At 35.4% G+C, this 21,110-nt stretch overlaps 5 protein-coding genes across 8 annotated transcripts; 2 read left to right on the top strand and 3 right to left on the bottom strand.

Annotated features, from left to right (window-relative positions):
* Window positions 3,174-5,735, bottom strand: LOC104751711 (putative pumilio homolog 7, chloroplastic). Its single transcript, XM_019238024.1, has 5 exons — window positions 4,398-5,735; window positions 4,163-4,325; window positions 3,911-4,074; window positions 3,579-3,834; window positions 3,174-3,480 (listed from the first exon to the last, which is right to left on the bottom strand). The coding sequence occupies exons 1-5, from the start codon at window positions 5,714-5,716 to the stop codon at window positions 3,376-3,378; spliced, it is 2,007 nt and encodes a 668-aa protein (XP_019093569.1). The 5' UTR covers window positions 5,717-5,735; the 3' UTR covers window positions 3,174-3,375.
* On the bottom strand, window positions 7,258-8,897 carry LOC104751710. Its single transcript, XM_010473720.1, has 5 exons — window positions 8,643-8,897; window positions 8,485-8,558; window positions 8,211-8,310; window positions 7,827-8,105; window positions 7,258-7,745 (listed from the first exon to the last, which is right to left on the bottom strand). The coding sequence occupies exons 1-5, from the start codon at window positions 8,763-8,765 to the stop codon at window positions 7,497-7,499; spliced, it is 825 nt and encodes a 274-aa protein (XP_010472022.1). The 5' UTR covers window positions 8,766-8,897; the 3' UTR covers window positions 7,258-7,496.
* LOC104751708 (uncharacterized methyltransferase At1g78140, chloroplastic) lies at window positions 9,576-11,710 on the top strand. Of its 2 annotated transcripts, none has more exons than XM_010473718.2 (8): window positions 9,576-9,823; window positions 9,991-10,100; window positions 10,211-10,357; window positions 10,457-10,538; window positions 10,707-10,903; window positions 10,995-11,106; window positions 11,194-11,301; window positions 11,421-11,710. In XM_010473718.2, exons 1-8 carry the CDS (start codon window positions 9,650-9,652, stop codon window positions 11,559-11,561), a joined length of 1,071 nt encoding a protein of 356 aa, XP_010472020.1. In that variant the 5' UTR covers window positions 9,576-9,649; the 3' UTR covers window positions 11,562-11,710. The 2 variants fall into 2 exon arrangements, with proteins under 2 accessions (XP_010472020.1, XP_010472019.1); XM_010473717.2 differs by having other exon boundaries at window positions 9,988-10,100.
* Window positions 11,582-13,665, bottom strand: LOC104751709 (probable L-galactonate transporter). Its single transcript, XM_010473719.2, has 3 exons — window positions 13,068-13,665; window positions 12,222-12,976; window positions 11,582-12,133 (listed from the first exon to the last, which is right to left on the bottom strand). The coding sequence occupies exons 1-3, from the start codon at window positions 13,353-13,355 to the stop codon at window positions 11,704-11,706; spliced, it is 1,473 nt and encodes a 490-aa protein (XP_010472021.1). The 5' UTR covers window positions 13,356-13,665; the 3' UTR covers window positions 11,582-11,703.
* On the top strand, window positions 18,025-20,556 carry LOC104751707 (inactive TPR repeat-containing thioredoxin TTL3-like). Of its 3 annotated transcripts, none has more exons than XM_010473714.2 (5): window positions 18,025-18,862; window positions 18,984-19,179; window positions 19,337-19,512; window positions 19,644-19,977; window positions 20,109-20,556. In XM_010473714.2, the coding sequence occupies exons 1-5, from the start codon at window positions 18,147-18,149 to the stop codon at window positions 20,193-20,195; spliced, it is 1,509 nt and encodes a 502-aa protein (XP_010472016.1). In that variant the 5' UTR covers window positions 18,025-18,146; the 3' UTR covers window positions 20,196-20,556. The 3 variants fall into 3 exon arrangements, with proteins under 3 accessions (XP_010472016.1, XP_010472018.1, XP_010472017.1); XM_010473716.2 differs by having other exon boundaries at window positions 20,094-20,202; XM_010473715.2 differs by having other exon boundaries at window positions 19,644-20,220.

The raw sequence follows: 21,110 nt of genomic DNA, 5'->3' as shown, positions 1-21,110 counted from the left end.
ACACATATGGATGGATGGATCATGCATGTGTATGTGTCATGAATGATGATGAAGATGGAGGATGTGTAGTGAAGAAGAGTTGGGAAATAGAGGGAGAGAGGAGGTCAATAAATGGAGAAAACAATAAAGAGAATTAAAGATGGGAGAAGGGAAGGTTGATGAATTGATGAATGCAGATGCAACTTTAATACTCACATTAACTCCTAGTCCCATTTTTGGTTATAGAACACAAATATATACTCCTAACATTACTAACCAACCTCCTTCCACAACTCTATTATTATTATTTTATCTTCTAGTATTACAAATTTTTTTAAAAACTAGTATATTCGAATTGAAAATTCTAAACAAATGTCTTATAGTTAAAGCCTTTCAACGGCCTCCTATCTCAAGTCATGTCGTGACTCATGCACTCATGAGCATCATATCGTTTCCTCGTTTTATACTTCCGTCTCTTTTGGCTACTTTCCTCATAAATACACCCAACCTTTATTTTCTCCCTTTTTTTAAATAAGATGACTCCATATGACCCATATCTTACTGTGTTTTTGTGTATATACTGAAACTTTATTTTAGGATGCCATTCACCATTTATACTTTACTTTTTCCATAAAAATATATTTGTGAGTCACCACTTTACTAATAATAACGACGATTGGAGGATATTGGAACTTGGTCTAGTGATTATTTCGATAAATTGTCGGTCTAGTGAGGATGAAGAACAACGACTAACAAAGCCGCGAAACCGAAAGAAGGATCAAGGATGTAACATCTATGAAATTGCTTCTTTTTTTTTCCCCTGAAGAACACAAAAAAACTCGGGATATGCATAATGTCTAAGTATACCAAAACAATGTAATGAAGGAAATGTCTATATAGTTCCACTTATAATTGCGAATCTCAATCATAGCTAAGAAAATAAAGATTATTAAATTGACTTGTATTTTGTTCAAATTAAGGTGCTCAGGTGTTTTTAAAATTAGGAATCAATTACGTATAAGCCATATTTTTCATTAACGGTTTGATAATTTGTTTTTGTTTATTTTCCCTCAAACAAACATAACACTTTACTGTGAGATTATACGATATACGACATGCTAACTACATTGCATGTTTATGTTTGGATAAATCGGTCCTTTCAAATTTGTAATTCATGCATATATAGAACCTAATTTTCATGAAGACAAATGTAAATATATTCTTTATAAAAAAGATTGAAAATATTAGAAAAACAAGCTATTAAAGCTCCCAACATCCCTTCCTCCATGCATGCATACAATAAAGATTCATGTCTCTACATTTTTCTTTTTTTGCCAACCTCTCTCCAACTTATTTAAAGGTTGTACTATATCTTTTTAAATTTCATAAATTAAATATTATATAATAAATAGAACAATTGTGTTTGAAAGCTACAACGAATTATATATAAAAAAAATATAAGTTAATATAGTTATTTTCTGAAATAAATTAGTTGTAATTTCCTGGTGGAAGAATTAAATATTCGGTACTTGTCTACCCGTTTCCATTGAATAATTTTTGAACGATTATAGATGCAAATTCAATTACATGCATTAAAGTTGAACCAAAAAATAAATAAAGTCTATGCATTGAAGTATATATCTACATGTCAATGATGTCATAGGAAAATAAACCAACTGAATTATCTATTGAACCATCTGAATTATATACATGTTTAAGACTATTTTCGTGTGTGTCTGTGTGTATAAGAAATGCATGTTTTCAACCTAAATTTCAGTTTTATCCTTAGTATAATTCTCTTAAATTTATTAACTGAACCATTTTAGTTATACGTACATAACTGTGTAAGCAGTTGACAAAAAAAAATCAATTTCTTAACTAGAAAGATAAACTTCTATAGTGTATAATAAATGGTGTATCAGAAACTCACTCCAACATTTTCTTGTCTGTATGCAAAATTTTAAAAGAACAAATTAACACGAGACGGAATAAGTAACAAAAGTACTAGAGTATATTTTACTGGAATCTGAAATGGTATACTGTTTGTAAACTTTCAATGTTAACGTTTGTGCGAGTGGTTCCATGCAATTCAATGACACGATATATTCACGTGCGGTTTGCGTTATTTTTTAAGTCGTCGTCTCAACTCTGTTACTGGTTAACCTATTAGGATCGGCTTTTGTTATGAAAATAGTCAACAACATAGACTATAAAATAACATCCAATAATGTAAAGTTTTTTATAATACGAGTAACAATTTTGTTGGAAACAAAATGCATGCATGTGACGATGAACATTAAATATGGTTATATGTTCTTATTAATTACGGTCGATTTGCCCAAGAATTAGGTTTGAGAAGATGTATTGATCATGTGAAATAAATGCATTACCCATAAATTATGTCAAATAAGTTTTAAATGCAATAGAAATATGTACATGTTCGAGTTTTGAATTGTCACCCGGAAAAACATAGATACCTATAAATATTTAATAATACTCCTATTTTTGTTTATCCTTATCATCATTTTTTTTCTTCTTTCAAAATTTCAAAATCCTTATCATCTATGTGTAATCAAAAAGGTGCATAAATGGCATATTATAAAACAACATATTTAGGTTGAAAATATGACTCAAATAGTAATAGGTCTTCATCTTTACAAGCTGCTAATTAATGTAACCCCATAACATTAATATGGACCATTTTTCTGTAATGCCTTTTAAATACTCCCTCCATTTCATAATATAAGATGTTTTAAGGTTTTTCATTGTTTCATAATATAAAATGTTTTCAACTTTTTAAGTAACTTTTAGATTACTTTTCTATTATTTATTATTTATTTTATGCAGTCTTGTTTATGATTGGTTGAATTTTTTTAAAGTGGTTATTTCTTAATCTGCGTTCTTTTACTCAAAACATCTTATATTTTGAAACGGATGGAGTATAATATTCACAACTGATTGTCAAATAATGAAAACCGAAAAAATGGGCTTGATTGATTAGATTAAAACAGAAACAAAGCCCATATAAATCTTGGGGCGTTAGTAATGTCGAAAGTGAGATTAGTGTAAATGAACTGTGAATTAGTCGAAGTCTAATGTCGCTCAGTAAGAAGTAAAGTTATGTTTTTCGAAGACTTTTTATTCAATGACAAAAACGGGTTAATAACCCGATCTTTTACAACATGAAACTCGATTCCCAAAACCCAAAATTAGCAGAGAGACAAAAACAACAACAAAACAATACAGAAGAAACAAACACTAAGCTCTTCGTCTCTGGATCTAGACCACTGTCCAGTGTCCAAAGATTTATTCAAAATAAACAGAATAAGCTTGGGGGAAGAAACAGAAACACACAACAACATAAAAATTACAGACTCAGCAAATCATCATCATCCTTCACTTCTTCAATAGGTTCCTTGAGAAAATTCTCTTGCAATAAGGATTATTACGTAGAATCGAATGTGGCCTTATGACTTCCACAAGTGAAGCATGAAGTGGACCCTGTTACAAAATTTCATAGACCGATATAACCGAACCGATAAAACCGGATTGGAGTGTAATTCATAAAGGGAACATGTACGTAAAAATTAGTTATATACCTTAGTGGCAGCAAGAGCGGCTTGGATGACGAAATTGGCGTAAGGGTCTTGAAGAAGCTGATCAAAGTGAGGAACAGAGACGAGCTCACGCACGATTTGTGGACGACTCTCAGGACAATGCATGAGACATCGTTCCACCATATGGCTACTGAACTTTTGCGTCGAAAGCTGAACGTAATGCCCTTTTAACTGAGCTAACATCATCGCCACCGCAGATGGAATCCTCAGTTCTATAACGAATTGTACTGCGTAGTTCCTGCCGAAAAAAAAAGTTTTGGTTTTAGATTCTTTCAAATAAAAGTTATATGTTTTGTTAAATCAATTCTCTTTACCCAAAGGGGTCTTGAGCAAGAAGTAGACTGTTTCTAGAGATCTCAGCGATCAGCTTCTCTCGTTGTTTTCTCATTGAATACGCAATGCATTTTTGAAGCACACAACATCCATGTCGATGCGTTGCTATTTCAGTGCAGTACTTTGTAGCCGCGTCAAAGATAAACTGTAGGTAAAAAAAAAAAACAGAACAAGATTTAGCTATATTTATTTACTAATCTAATGATCAAGAAAGTGAGGTTAATTTATTTGACCTTGTTATCTTCAGTGCTAAGGCATTGCAAGCAACGTTGAATCACATGGTTTCCATTCAAATCTTTAATCAAATCAAGAAAACCGGGTCTCAGCGCCGATTTCACCAGAGAAATCTGTTTTCCGGTTCTGATTGTTTCCACTAATCTTTGGACAACCCTAGTACTACAAAACAAAACATGTTTGTTAAAGCATATGATATAACAAGATGATCTCTTGAGAATGTAATCTTTTTACCCGTATGCATTGAGAGATATCCTGATAAGCTGACCAGGCTCAGCGGTTGCCACGAGCACGATCTGAGTCCTCTGTTCTTCAGTACAAACATCTAAAAGCTTCTGCATCAAGTAATTTCCAAAAGGATCCATCATAAGCTCAACTACATGAGCAATGACTTCGTTGAATATGATCATCGCATCAACAGAAGTGCCTTCATCGAATATCCTCTGCAGGAATCTACATCCATGTTGATCTTTAGCCATTAAGTATATATATCCTTGAATGTCACACATGTTAGGCAGACTCGGTTGACATATCTCTGTAGTAGTTCCATTATCAGACATCACTGCTCGAGTAGTACTGGTTCTCTGATGATCCAAGCTTTTATGACCATCCATGAAGAAACTATCATCAGAGCTAAATGGCTCTGAGCATTTAGAAACCATAGGAACTTGAGTTCCTTGGCAGAACAATGGTAACATGTCTGATGTTGTTCTGTAGCTTTGATGATTATACGAAATCTCGTGTTGTTGTGGTTGAGCCGAGTACTCTCTCATTCCGCCTCGATTTGAACCCATTCCGAAAATCTCCTGACCGTTGATGTAAGGACTAGTGCCACCGTTACTGCTTGAGTAGTAGCTAGGCCATCCAACTTGTTGAGAATTGGCTATGGAGGAATCTTGAACTTTAGGATTATTCTCAGACTTTTTTCTTTGATCGAATCCAGTGTTGTTTTGAGTGTTGTTAAACCATGAGTCATGGTTAACACTAGGCTCCTTTGTTGGATTGAAGAATCCACATGGAAAGCTTCGAGAGACAAAACCACCATCAAGAATGACTCCATTAATGTTAGATTCGTAGTGTTTAGGTGTAAAGTTGTAGAGTGGATCTACCGTATTAGGAATCGAACCGAGATGATCACCGTGAGTCTCGGTTCGTCCGTAACGTACTTGATCTTCTTCAACATCCTCTTTGATATTCATACGGTAGAGATCTTCACACAAACCTAAATCATCACCATTAACAACAGTACTCTTTTCGTGATCATTACGAAACAATAAATCATTATGATGGTAAGAGACTGGTGATGAAGTGTGGTTGTGTTTAGGAAGGATCCCGTTAAACGGAGGAGAAGCGAACGGAGAAGAACTGTCCTCGGGAGAACAGAACCCATTAGAGAAAGAACTCGACAGAGAATAATCTGATGAAGAGTTGAAAGAGAATCTGTTGCTGTAAGAGAAGTCTTCATGGAAGAGGGTAGGAGAATGTAACGGTGTTCGTACTGGAGTTGAAGGAGACGAAGAGACAGAACCTTCACGAAACTCATCCATCTTCATTATATAACAAAAATCTATAACAACAACACTGAAGACAAATTTACTAAGAATTAGTTTGTTTTTTTCTGTGTATATCCCATGAGAAGAAACGTAATCAAAACATCATATACGTCAGAAAAAGTTTTACAAGCTATAGAAGAAAACAATGAATCTTTACCTTAAAAAGGAGAAAACGTACAAAACTTCGTTTACGCCATTAAAATGAAAAAGAAAGGTTTTAAAATATCACACAAAGGTTGAGAAGGTGTATCTAGAGAGAGTGTAGATTCTCTCGTTTATCTTTAACTTATTATCTTCTTCATCTTCTTTTTCTCTAACGGTTTCGGCTATAAGTAAATGATTTAATTTTCTAAGAGAGACCACGCATTATTCTGCGTGATTTTCTACGTTATAATCGTTTTCTAATTTTTACTGATTTTTATGTAAGACTAAATCAACCTTATAATCCTTACAAACTTTTAAGTTTTGAATGGGTAAACGTTACTTATTTTAGATGTTTTTAAGAAAACCATTTGTTCAACTCAATTAAAGTGACAAAGTCTACTAAACATAGAGAGAGATGGAGTATTAAGGGAGCGTAGATTCCACTGTATTGTTTTTCTTTGAACTTCAAAATATTTATTTGTTTTATATATTTTCTATAACAATATTATTATCTTTTAGGATATTTTAAGGATTTTCTAATTATGAGGTTAAGTACCGTTTAAGACTAATTCTGATACTAAACATAAGCGAGATAAATGGGTTGGCTTGGTTGCACAAAGTATCTCTAGTTTTTTTTTTTTTTTTTCTTAACAAGGTTCTCTTAAAGTGACAAAAAAAAAATTCATTCATAGTAATTATCATTTTTTTGAACTTTCAATCCACTAAAATCTATTTAATTGTTGTACGGTGTAATATCTCAAGCTTACGTATAATTTCATATTGATTTTGCGGTTTATTTGGTTTGGTCTGATTTTAAGGTTGGATATCACTACAACATATTATCAGAAAAAAAAAATATCAAAATATATGTAAACTGTAAAGGCAATAGCGATGTCAAAGTGACTTGGTTTTCCAAAGCACAATTGTGGAAGTTAACGAAGAGGGTCCATCACATCTGTATCTCACTTTTTTCTTGGAAACTACTTACTCGTTCCTTTTTTCTTTAGATGCATCTTCTTTGTTTTCAAAGAGGCAAAGGCATCACCAACACTTCTTTCTTTTTCTTTTCTTATTTCTCTTTTCTCAACGATATTGCTTTTACGTAGTCAATTACTAGTAGATCGCAAACTAAATTTATAACTTTTTCATCTAAGTGTGGGTCAGATGTAAATCACGTGTAACATGCTAACTCGACATAGCAATATCAATCAATACTAAGACATACTCATAACTTTTGTGTCATGATGCCAACTCAATTTTGTGATATAAAATTAGGATACTTTTTGGCTACAAACGATTACATATCAAATTACTTTGGTTCACCAGCTTAGGAAGACCTGGACAATGAAAACAATTACTTCTGACCCAAGCAAATATCCTCTGTCTCGCAGTCGCAGTAATGCTAATAATCTCCCAACAGTTTAAAAGCTCGAACTTGTTATATCCATTACAGGAGATACATTAGAAAGCCCTAAACGGCTTAAAAACACAACTGAATAATAATATTAATAAACCATCATAACCGAGGAAAAACTGCAAAATACAAATCACACTTTGAGCTGAAAGTGTATGGGATACGACAAGAACACACAACGATCAATCACGGTTTCAAAGAGTTAAGTTATTGCCGGTTTTTTTAAACAAGGGCGATGCTAGTCTCACCACCTGGTGGTTTACGGACGCCTCCAAGATAGTCTCTTGCCTCTACCTTCCCATCTGCAAATATGTTGTTTCCTCCTATCTCCTTTAGCTTCGCTTGACTCAGATGCTTTTCAACAGAAGATGACGCTGCATCTCCTTTGAATATGTTGTTCCCTGAAAGTTCTGCGAATTTCTTGTCATAAATCTTCTTTGCCGTCTTCACAGATGAGTCTTCTTCCGCAGACTGCAGAGTAGTAAATATTTCTCTGATTAGTCTATACACAACAACGAGTGCTTAGAAATGCAACATGGAAAAAAGTCTTACTTGTGATTCAGCACCGAGGTTGAAATTATCCTTAAGAGCCAATGCACGATTAGTTCCAGATCGAGGTTTGATCTCAGGCGGAGGTGCAAAGATGTTCTGTCCACTGATCTCTTTGTACTTAGCATCAGAGAGCTGCTTCTTCAGCTTTGAAGCTGAGTCATTCTCCATAGTCCCACTGAGCTCACGCTGTTTGGCAACTTCAGGTAAAGTAGACGGCTTTCTAGGAGACAGATCATCCTCTTCACCAAATGATATATGACTTATACCACTAAGTGCTTGCTGTCAAAGGTAATCAAGTGTTTTTTAGGATTACAGAAGAATTCAAACGCTCTTTAACATGATGATGAATATATATATATATATATATATATAAAAAGCTGAAACCTGATAAACAGGTAATGGCTCTGATGCATCATCATCTTCGTGACGAGAAAAGATCCCACTACCAGTAATCTCCTTCATTTTATGTTCTGAGCATGGTTTCCTATTGACATTTTATAAAACATATTCACAAGTTTTGATATCAGGATCGATCACTAACTCCAAAGCACCTCTCAATTCAGAACAGAACAAATTCATATTATTTGCGAGTTCCTAAGACAAAATTGGAAACTAAATTCAAAACTAGAAATAGCGATGGAAGAGGTAAAGGTATCACCTTTTGTTCAAGCTCTCAACTTCTTCATCCGTCACTTGACCTCCGAACACCACTTTGCTAATCCCATCCGACGGCTACCACCAAAATGCAAAATTTTGAAATAAAGATTACTACCAGATTGCTCGAATTGAATTTTTAGTTAACAAACAGTGTCGTACCTGGTGAGAACGAACGGCGGAGCGAGAAGCGGAGGAAGGAGAATCCTGCGGCGGAACTTCCGACCAAGTGAGTAGATCTGCGGTTGATGTGTGTGTCTTTCTCACCGGAGTGTTTCTCTCCATACTCTCTCTCTCTCTCTCTCTATGAAGCAAAGCAAATCGAAGCCAATGGGGAAAAAAAAAAAAATACAGAGAAGAATGAAGAATTTGAAAGAAGATTAGTATCAGCTTCCTTTTTCTTAACTCTCACCCCCACTTAAGTTGTTTTTAATCGATTGACGCTTTTACCCTTTTCTTATGTTCATATGATGTGTGGTCTGGAAGCTTCTTCTCTACGCTGCCACGTGTAACTCACAAGTGGTTATGATGATCATTAAATTCAAATATCTTCCGTATATTTAAAATTTTCTAATCACAAAATTGTTTCTTTTTTTCTTAAGTGTATGGTCAATCATACAATGGTTCTCTCTGACACAAGACCATGTGAAGCCATCAAAACTAGCCAAGACTTTTACCAANTTTTTTTTTTTTTTTTTTTTTTTTAAGCAGCCATCACGTGATGCCCACCTCTTTTTTTATCTATCACTACTAGCATTTTTTTAGCATTACAACATGTAATTTTGATTAAAAGGGTAATTAATGCAAAAAAGCCGAGATTTTATCCTCTCAATTAGGCCTTAATCGTTGTTTTCCGCAATCTCTGAGCTTGATTATTCGTAACGAAAGAGATACAAAATATGGTTAGAGATGATTATATAATGAATAATGATATTAAAAAAAAAAATCCAAGCTGAAAAAAAGAAAGGGAAAAATATAAAGCCCAAAACTTTAGGTCTATTGGGCTTTAGTGAATGATCCATCATCGCTCTTTCACAAATTTCAATCAATTTCAAATTTGCTTTAAGTCACGTATTTTGTGTGTGTGATTTTTTCTTTGCTTTATTAAAACAAACTGCTTCGTGCTCAATAGGCAGCCACGGACACGGAGAGAGGCCTGAAAAAAGAAAATGCCGATGACGGTTGTTTCCGGTCGATTCTCGACGGCGTTTCTCCCCACTGTTTCTTTTTCCTTGTCGAGGTTGCGTTCCTTCAAGTACGCAGCTCAAAGACGCGTTGTTATCGTTTCCAAATCAGCTCACGCTTCTTCTTCTGTCTCTGTCTCCGTCGAGACGAATTCGAATGTACGCTTCTCTTCCTTCTTCTCCATTTTTTCTTCTTCTATAGGAACAGATTCGACTTACGATTACGGAATCAGTATTTGGTTTTTAATATTTTTGGTACTGTGCTGTGATGTGGTTTCCGTTGATGATCTCCAATTTCAGCTGATTCAATTGGATTGATGTAGCAGGTGGATTCTGTTATCGAGAAGGAGACGAAGAACAGAGGAGAGAAGAAGATTCTAGCTTGTCCCATCTGTTATAACTCCTTAGCATGGATTAGTCAGCCTAATGGTTTTGTGTGAGTCTCATCAGGACTCTTCACTAGTTTGTCCAGAAATTAGGATTGAGAAATAAAGCCAATGCTCAATTTTTCTTGAGATGTAAGTTTTTATATTTTCTTGGCTACAGAGAATCTACTGCCTCCTCTGGTACTCAATTACAATGCAATACCTGTAAAAGGGGTTACTCCGGTAATGAGACGCATCTTGATTTGGCTGTCGCTAGTGGAACCAAGCAATACAGTGAGCCAATGCCTCTTTCCACTGAGTTGTTCAGGTGGCTTATATGCTTTAACTGCTTCCTTGTCTATCTTAAGCTTTTATCTTTTCTTTCGAATCAACTTCCCGACATTTTTTTGGCCTTGTTGTTTTGTAGGACTCCATTAGTCTCTTTCCTTTATGAGAGGGGTTGGCGTCAGAATTTCATATGGGGTGGTTTTCCAGGACCAGAGAAAGAGGTGAGACGAAAACTCTCAAAGGCCTCTTCTTTTCGCTGCAATTATTTTTAAAAGAAATGTGTTAAATTTCTGCTTATACTTGGTTATAAAACTGATGGTTTCTGTTATATGTTCTTCATGTTCCAATCTATGGCCAGAGCCAAACACTGCTAACGTTGTATTCCACAGTTTGAAATGGCTAAAGACTACCTGAAGCCTGTTTTGGGAGGCAATATTATTGATGCCAGTTGCGGAAGTGGGATGTTCTCGAGGTTATTCGCTAGAAGCCAGCTATTTTCTCTGGTTGTTGCCCTTGATTACTCAGAGAATATGCTGCGACAGTGCTATGAACTCTTAAATCAAGAAGAAAACTTTCCCAACAAAGAGTTTGTACTTTCACCTTTAGCTTCTTCCATTATTGTCTTAAGATCTTGGGTAACAAGATATGTTAAATTTACTCCGCTGTCACAATTCTAGGAAACTTGTCCTAGTCCGAGCAGACATTGCTAGACTCCCTTTCCTTTCTGGTTCAGTTGACGCTGTCCATGCTGGTGCTGCTCTTCATTGTTGGCCTTCACCTTCCTCAGCCGTAAAGCTTTTCTCCTAATTCATCATTTTACAAAAACCACACATACAATAATACATTGTGTGCTTATGTTCCCTTTGGTTCGTCTAGGTTGCTGAGATAAGCCGTGTTCTTAGACCTGGAGGAGTATTTGTTGCCACCACATTCATCTATGACGGTCCTTTTAGTTTTATCCCGTTCTTGAAGAATTTTCGTCAGGTGTGTGCATATGTTACTTCTAAGTCTTAACACATTCAATTGATGTCTTGCAATTTCTCCTCGTTTGCTCCCTTGTGTGATCTGTGGCTGATTATACATTCTGGTCATGCCAATGGTAGGAAATAATGAGATATTCAGGTGCTCACGTCTTTCTGAGTGAACGCGAGCTTGAAGATCTCTGCACAGCCTGTGGACTCGTTGGCTTCACTCGGGTTAGAAACGGGCCATTTATAATGCTCTCCGCCACAAAACCCAGATAAGCTGACACTCTTATAGCTACTTCTAAATTTCTAATCCATAGTATATACACTTTTCTGTGAAAATTTGGTGTAAACTTATAAACATTAGAACAACTCGAAAGAGCATACAATACCTATTTTGTAAAGGTTTTTGCAAATTTTCCTATCTACTAGGTTGTAAATTGGTTTTAACTTGGTTCACTAAAGGGTCTTCTTGTGAAAACTGGATGTCTCTATTGGAACTTTCCGGAAGCAGTTCACGCATCTCAGAATCTATGTAAGCTTCCATCCGAGCACGATCTCTGTCTAGAGGATAGGTACGGTAAAGAAAGGAGTAGATGAAGCAGCACGCTGCCATTGGGATTCCTATAGATGTATAAAGAGCTTTTGCTAGAGATGCTGCATTCTCTCTATCCGTGGCTATCTCTGCTGACCTCGATGACCCTTCAGGGATTGGCTTATAACCATAAACATGCTGCGCCAGGATTCCAACTATAGGAGGAGCAAACGATGACAAGATTGACTCAAACGATTTATCCAGTGCATAGACACTTGTCCTTGATTTCTCTGGAACAATCTCTGCAAAGATCGGGCTGCATTTGTTTCACCAAGGTCAGCAACAACAGTGAAACGATAGAGAGTAACGCGTCATTAGGCATAGTAAAGAGAGAGAAACTTTACTTGTTGGTAGCAGGAGCATTCCAAGAAACAAACAGCCCCAATAGGACTAAGATCAGACCATGGATTGCAGCCGTGGATGGATCATCTGGTAAGACCAACAAGAGAATTGCAGCAAGCGGAATCGCTGAGGCTGAACTGATCTGTGCAAGCATGATTCTTCCAGAATTAGGAAGACGGGTAGACAGAAAATCTCCCATTTTGCCTCCAAATAAGCCTCCTAGAGAAGATGCAGCCACGAAAAGACCCATCAAGAATGCAGTTGTCCCGTGTGAGAAGCCGATGAGTTCCAACCACATGGGTGCAAAAGAAAGAGCAGACCAAGGAAACGACCCTGTTACTCCCTGAGTCACAATTATCTGAAAAGACCGAATCTTTATGACAGTATCAGCTTCCCGGACCAAATCCTTCACCTCTGTACAAAAAGGTTTCCTCGAACCTCGTTGATTCGAAACATCAACACCATCCTTCACAAAATGTGGGTCATTGGCGAATAGTCTGACTAACACACCAACGAAAACGCTGATCACACCTACGATATGGAAAGCAACTCTCCAACCAGGTATGCCCATGAAGGTTAGTGGAGCTATTAAGACAGAGCATAGCCCCCCTAGGATCGAACCGATGTTTGCTGTTAGTTGTAACCATCCAAATGCAGTGCCACGGTTGGCATCATCAGTTGAGTCAGCAACAAGAGATTGAATAGCTGGAGCCACTAGAGCAAGACCAATTCCATTCAGAGCTCTAGACACTGCCACCTGCTCGATCAGAAATGTCACAAGAGGTTATGCATCTCACTAAACCAAACCATAAACCCAAAAAACCTTAATTGTGGAAAAAGCACAGAACCTGGAAAAAAGTGGAAGAGAAGGCAACAAGGAAAGTAGCAGCGGACCAGAGAAATGCACCGAGAGCTATAACGTGAGCTCGGTTATGTCTAATGGCCATGTAAGCAGCCAAGGGATAACAAACGGCTTGAACCATGGATCGCAGCAATGTCAACGACCCGAGTCCGGTTGGATCAGTGTGGAGAGCCAAACCGACCTCTTTGTATACACCTGGAAGCAGAGATTCGTCGGCTCTCTCCATTATTCCAGCTAGATTAATCAGAATCAGCGTCACCGTCTCCGCCTTCATCTTTCCTGATTATAAACAAAAAACCTGAACTTTTGGGTTTTTGATGGGTTTCGATCGGATTTTTGTTTTCTTTGAGTCAATTTCGTAAAAAAATTGGGATGCGAATCATCAATGTTTACGGTGAGGACGTGTCAGCTTATTACATACGTGGTCGCTACGGTGGCGCGTGAGAATTGTCAAAGAAGGCGATGACTTTTCCCGGTGATCCCGAAATGGGTCCCACTGCTGTCGTGTTTACGCTTATTACTGTTTTCTAGTACACGACTACAAGTTATGGGCTTTAAGCCCATATTTTCATAAGTGATAGATAAAAACCAAAAATATTCTTTTTAGGCCCATATTCGGTAATGGTTTTGGTTAAACACTAATGTTAGCTAATAGTGATGATCTGATGATAAAATATAACTACAAAAGCTAAAAACACATTAATAGAAATGACTACTACTAATCTATGTTCCTCACGAGTCAAATTGTTGAGTTTTTTCTTTAAAACATCTACTTGCTAGTGTTGTGGGGAAAAGAAAAACAATTTCTCGACCAACAGAGTGTAATTGTAACTTTGTAAGTTTGCAACACTCAGTTCAATACAGTATACTTGGCTTGGGGGTTAATCATGGGCTAATGTGGACCCTGAATCGCATAATTGATTATTTTTCGGTAAGGACCGTACATGGGCCTAGTCTACCACTTAGAGCATCTTTACTCGAGTAACCCCCTAATCGTTCCTCAAAAAATAAAAATAAATTAACTTTTTTACAAATTATTATTATTTATTTATCTTTTAAATCTGCTCCACTAAACAGATGACACCTGTTTTGTTTGTTGAGAGTATCGGTTCTCAGATTACTCTGCCAAGGAACGTTTCTCTCTTTTATCCTCTTCTCTCTCTTCTTTTTATTATTTTTTAATAAGAGTATCGATAAAAGAACTGCCAGTAATGATGGTCTTACTGCTGTTTGAACAAATCTTATATTCCAAGTTCCAGCCACTGATGATATTCGTGTTATAAGCAACGAACGGCCCGTGTTTAGTAAAAGAGTTTATACAAAAGCTAAAACCCTAAGTGAAGATATATCCAAAAATAGCAAGTCTTCTTCTTTTATTTCTTTTTCCCTTCTAAGCCAAGTATATATATATATGGTAGTCCCAATGTGCCTTTGGATCATGTGCCTATACATTTCTCCCTCTTATCAATTATTTTTTTTTCTTTTTTCTTTAATTGCTTTTATATTTGGATATTCATTTCGTTTTTAATTAGCTTCTTCAATGCATGTATGAGTAAGAAATTATATTCAATTAAACTTATTTTGGCAAATTATGATATAATTTCTTCTTCAAAGATCTTTAACAAAACAAAATTATATGAGAAAATGATGGCCTTTCTGCATATTTAATCTTTAACCCAAAGCCACCTTTATATTTTTCATATATTATTTTCCGTTTACAACGTCCACACGCCATAGATTCAATCATATTGTTTGCCATCTTTAACATTATATGACTATGATTTGGTGGTAATTTAGTGTTCAAAATCCATGCTACGAAGAAAAAACCAACTGTAATGGTTCTTTTTACATGCATATAATGAATTATACAATGAACACTATCATACAAGCATGATGACTTCAAGTATTTAATATATCGCAATCATTATATCACCTACAGTAGAACCTCTATAAATTAATATTCGATAAATTAATAACCTCTATAAATTAATAAATTTTTTTGGTCCCAAGTTGGGACTAGTGTAATTTTGGATACTATTTGATAAAATAATAAATAAACAATTTTTTTGAAAATCTCATATAAAAATATGGTCCATCAATATCATATATTAATAATCAAATAAACTAGTATATATATATATCTAAGAAATATATATATATATATATATATATATATAAGAAAATCTAGTGAAATATGAATCTATTGTTATTTGTTTGTTCTTGAATTTGCATTCTTGTTGGAGAGCATCTCTAATCTTTCTGATTGCATCAAAAATTTCTGGTGTTGTGTTCTCAAATCGCATCTAAAAATTATAGAGAGTTCTTGACGCGATAATTGCTTCCTTACGTGTAACTGGTTCTAAAGGTACCGTCATATCTTCTTCAACTATATCATCACCTTGAAAAATAGTAATAGCAATTTCTTCTAAACTCTGAATTTCTGATAAAAAAATTCTCTTTATAAATTAATATTTTATTAATTTATCGATAAATTTAAACTTCTATAAATTAATAAAATTTCATAGTCCCGACCTTATTAATTTATAGAGGTTCTACTGTATTTTCTCTTTAGTTTCGTTTCGTAGTGTATTTCTTAGAAAAGAAAGTATATGTATTCTTTAATTATATCAAATTTTTGTACTCATGGGGATTGCATACAAAAGAATGTATGCACTTTGAGTATAGTAGAGGTTTATCGAGTGACTTTATTAAATACATATTCCTTTAGGTATATATATTCTATATCAATCCTCTTTTTTTGGTCTTTATTTAATGCATATATACTCCAAAAAAATTGAATCAATATGTATCATATGTGAATAAAATAGAGAAAAAAAATAGAACATAGTTGAATACATTCAAGAACGATACACTAGTATTAAAGATGCATATCTAGAGAAATTGACTACCTTTACTTATTTGTGAAACAAGCAGTTTTTTATTATATTGATCGTTAACTTATTATTTTTTTGTAGCGGAATTTAAATCAATACTGTTTTGTTGTTGGATAAAGCTTTTATATGTGAAGACTAGTCGTATATGGTCCATATACAGCCACATTATGATGAATAGTATGTTGGAAGTATGTTTGCGTTCTTAGAGGAAAGAAATCTTGAAACAAGAAGACTACTATTCGATTATAATCGTTGGTTTTTGACTACTTTTGTTGTTTTTGATGATTTCTTTTTTGAAAAAGATAGATTTAAGAGAATCTATTTACGTGGCTAGTTTTGGGTTCATTATAACTTTGGTCATAGCTTTAATTATCCGTCTTCCCCTCTTCTTTAATTTTTTTTGCTAGCACGAGTTTTCTAAGTTGTCGGCAGGCAAATATAAGCACGTTCATTCCATGATTTAGAACAAAAACGAAAACTACGCTTATCATTCCAATTTGCTGAAAACATCTATCATTGATTGATAGGTCATGAACTAGATTTTGAATCTGTTAAAAACTGTCATAGTCAAATAATCGTATCAAATATCTAAGCATAAGCACTATGTAGATGAGCCTTTTGATTTTTTTTGGCTCTGGCTTCTCTTCAGTACGAATTTTTAGTGAAATCTATAAATGAAAGATTTGGAGGCATACGTGTAGGTGGGAGGACAAAAAAATGAAAAAGTAGTCAAAGCCAAATCAAACATACAACAACAGACAAAGAAGGAAGCCGTATGAGACAGAAGGTCCCCAACAAAGCCGGCACCGACGGCTCGCACGAACGAACAAGCTCTTTTGACAGTGTATGAACACAATAAATTCTGTTTATCTCAACTAGAAAAATGTATACATATCAAAATGAGTTATCACTTTAACGAACGTACAAGTCGCAAGTTAAAGAAAAAAGGTTTCTGTTTAATATAAGTTAATGGTTTAAGCGTAATTTCAGCAGAATCTGTTCATGATAATAATTTGGTGGTTAGTATCAATCCATTATGGATGCTTTGGCGTTTAAGGGGATAGACTTAAATATTCCAATACTTAACTTTAATAAAGCACTACTATCAAGCATTGACCCGTTGGTTCTTAACTTTTTTTGTTAGTGTACCACAGGCTAATGCCATTATCATAAGTTGGTAAAAAGAGAAAAATCTTACTTCCATCCATATCACAAAATCATTATAAAACAAAAATTTCAGTCAAAATCACATCTTATAACACGAAATAAGCGTTGAATATATCACTTGTCACATTCGTACCATACTAGCTAAATGTTAAACATTTGATTGGTAATTTAATATATATGTTTTACAAATCATCGTAGGATACTTACATCAATTGGAGTCATCATTGGATCCATATGTTTAAATACAATTTTGATGTTTACCTAAAATTGCTGTTGCTAAGAATCTAAGATTAGTTGTAATAAAAAAAAGTTTGAAATTAGAAATATGAGATAGAATTATTCAAAACAAACAACCACAAAACTATATAAATTATAGGGCACAACAACTACTAACAGAATTGCTTAGTTTATTATGAATCTATTGCTAGTGCTCGTAACTAATTGTCCAACTAAAGGTTTTGAGTTTTGTGCTCTATGACTATGATGATAATTGTCTATGTGAAAAAGTTCCGTGTTCCTGGTAGTATTAATCATGACCGTAAATGTCTGAAATAATGATACTAACAACAAATATTAATATTTCGCTAGGGTCCAAAGATACATTTGAACAAACTATTTGCATTTTTCGTCTTTATTAATTAAGACAATAAAACAATCAAACGATAGGGTCAGCCGATTCATATATAATTATTTCAATAACAGGAATGTTTTAACGAATCGACCCCATTAAATCAAATAAGATCTTAATTTTGGATTTTTAGAAAACGAAAGCAAGATTTTTGTGTTACAGCAAAAGGCAGACAAATCAAAAAGTTGGTTTCTTGGAAAGTACTCCACTGTAACTCTTTTCTTAGACTTATATATATAATACATAAACACCTTTCACCTTCAACTAGAAAAGAAGAAGAAAAAAAAAACTCTTACTCCTCTGTTTCATCGAACTCTTCACATTGCTTCTTTATCTTCTTCAAAGCTTCCAACTTTTTTTTGTTTCTTTCTTAAAAATGGCGAAACTGAAGAAGTTATCCACAGGTCAAAAAATGGGTTGTGAGAGTGTCCTTGGATGTATTTTCCAAAGCTGGAGCCCTAGCCGGAGAAAACCCTCTTTACCGGAAAAAGATCACAGGGTAAAAGATAACTTGCTTGCCAAGTCAACATCCACCATTACAGACCCTAAAATCCTCCCTAGAGTGTCCACCGATACTTCTTCTCAACCAAAGAAATCTGATTCCCAGAAACCCCAACAAAAGCCAAATTCCGACGAGAGCCACCCGAGGAAATCATCAGATTCCGCAAGAAAATCATCAGATTCCGCAAAGAAATCGATTTCATCGGGCTCGTCAAGAACAGAGAGCAAGAGATTCTCTCTTAACGGCGTCATGGGAAACATCATCGTGAAACCACAGCCCGCCGTTAAACCTGACGTCTCGCAGACGAAAAGCCGGTGGGAGGGCAAGCCTGTAAATTACAGACTCGATCCAGAGGCTCTCAAGAGAATGGGAAACGAAGAGTATTGTCGTGGGAGGTTTGCACAAGCTCTTGTGTTTTACGAGAGAGCCATCTCAGCTGACCCCAAAACGCCGACGTATTGGTGTAACAAATCAGCCGCTTTGATCAGTCTCGGTCGTCTTCTTGAAGCTTCTGATGCTTGTGAAGAAGCTTTAAGACTAAACCCAACCTATGAGAGAGCCCATCAGAGACTCGCTTCCCTCCAACTCAGGTAGAGTCTTCACATTTTTTCTATAATTAGTTCCTGTAAGTTTCTGATTATTACTCTGTGGTACCATATACTTATTAAGTATAAAATTGCACCCTGGATTTTGATTTTTTTTTATGACCAGATTGGGTGAGGTTGAAAAAGCTTTGTGTCATTATAACGAAGCTGGAAAATATACAGAGACAAAACATATAGAACAAGTTGAAGATGTTATAAAATGCTTAAAGAGATGCGATGAAGCTCGAAGATCAAAGGAATGGAATGTTGCGTTGAAAGAGACTCTTTTTGCGATATCATATGGAGCCGATTCTTCTCCTCGGGTTAGCTTTCATTTCTTGTTCTTGTGTTATTTCTTGTGTTAATAAAGAGCCAAATATAGTATGTTTATGTTCTGTTTAATCGGCCAATTGTGTCGGTTTAGCTAACCGGGTATAATAAAAGTGACTAATTAAATCCATAATCCTCAATCTCTTCAAGGTCTATGCGCTACAAACCGAGGCTTTGTTGCATCTTCAGCGACATGAGGAAGCGTACAGCGTGTACCAGAAAGGAACAAAACGCTTCGAGATCGATAGTTTCATAAAGATTTTTGGTCTTTCCATCACTTCTTACCTCTTAATGGTCGGAGCTCAGGTATACATTGCAGTAGGAAGGTCAGTATTTTAGTACCATCACCTCCTTATTGTCGGAGCTCAGGGCTAAATGGGATGTAAAATCTTGCCGGCTTTTAACTTGTAAAATGTGAGGAGTACTTACTCATGTCTTGCTTTTCTTTCAATGACAGATTTGAAGATGCAGTAACCGCGTCAAGGCAAGCGGCTCGACTGGATCCAAGCAGCGAAGAAGTAAACGTGGTAGCTAAAACAGCAAGAGCGGTTGCTTCAGCGAGACTGAGCGGAAACTTGCTTTTCAACGCGTCAAAATTCGAAGGGGCTTGCGTGGTTTACACGGAAGGACTAGAGAAAGATCCCTATAATGCCCTCTTGCTATGTAACAGAGCTGCCTCAAGATTCAAGCTTGGTCTGTTCGAGAAAGCCATTGAAGATTGCACATTGGCTCTCAGTCTCCAGCCCTCCTACAGAAAGGCGAGACGGCGCAGGGCTGATTCTTATGCCAAGGTATTTAAAAGCTCAATTTAACCGGTCCAAACCGATTTTGAAATGACATTTGCATTTTTATTGGTTTGATGTAATTTTGTATTTGTGATGAATGTTTGAATTGGATTTAACCTCAGCCAAGGCTCTTCTAGTCTCTTCATCTCCAGGTGTCTCCATCAACAACAACTCATATTCTTGAATCGCGTGTTGCCATTTCTCCAACTACATATCCGGTTTAGGAAGCAGACCGGCAGAAATGTCCAGTTTAAAGGAATCGGCTCGGATTTAGTTGTGGTTAATTGAAATGGGAGATAAATTGGCTAAGCCAAAATTTGTAGAGTTTTAAGAGATTTTTAAATGATTTTGTTGTGTTTGCGTGTTTGTTTGCCTCTTTTGGGTTTTTGCTAATCTCAAAATTTTCTCATTTCAGGAGATTTTTAAGAAAGTTTGTTTTTACCAATCAAAATTTTGTATCAATTGGTCAAGACTAACACAAAATTACATCATAAGGGAAAAAGTCTTGTGATTTCTCTAATATATTTTCATAAACCCATTATTAAAGCTTTGAATTTTGTGATTTTTGAGACCTCTGTTCATAGATTTGTCTTATGTCAATACTCAATAGCCTTGTCTCGAGAACTTATCGATATGTGGGCATAGTTGAAACTTAAAAGGGGTTTATTCGAAACTTATGTGTGATCTAGTGATTTGGAACCAAACAGGTGTAAATAATTAAAGTGATCAAAAATTAGACTAGCCATCAAATAGATTAACTAGGGTATGAAACTTTGATTTATTTTTACTATTAGTTAAAATTTGCAGAAACATGTTATAAAATTGTAACACAATAACATATACAAAGTTGTTTGCCTAATTGTTAGCAAAAGGTGGTCAGCGAATTGAAAAAAAGAACATGGAAGAAACTTTGTTCATGGACATTTGACAATGATTGTAGGTTCGTTTGTAGTGACCATAGTGATCATACCTGATAGTGAGTGTTGTGCTTCTCTATAGCATTTAGAGAACTCAGACAAAGTTGGCTGATGTGGCTTATTCGTTTGATGTTATTGTCAGGATGAAGAGAAGAGAGCTAACTTGCTTGTTATTGCTTGCCGTGTTCAAAGTATATATATAACCTTCAATTTGGTTCTATT

This window comes from Camelina sativa, chromosome 16 (genome assembly GCF_000633955.1).
Source record: "Camelina sativa cultivar DH55 chromosome 16, Cs, whole genome shotgun sequence".
In the NCBI taxonomy this organism is placed as follows: domain Eukaryota; kingdom Viridiplantae; phylum Streptophyta; class Magnoliopsida; order Brassicales; family Brassicaceae; genus Camelina; species Camelina sativa.
This window is presented reverse-complemented; position numbering and strand designations above follow the sequence as displayed.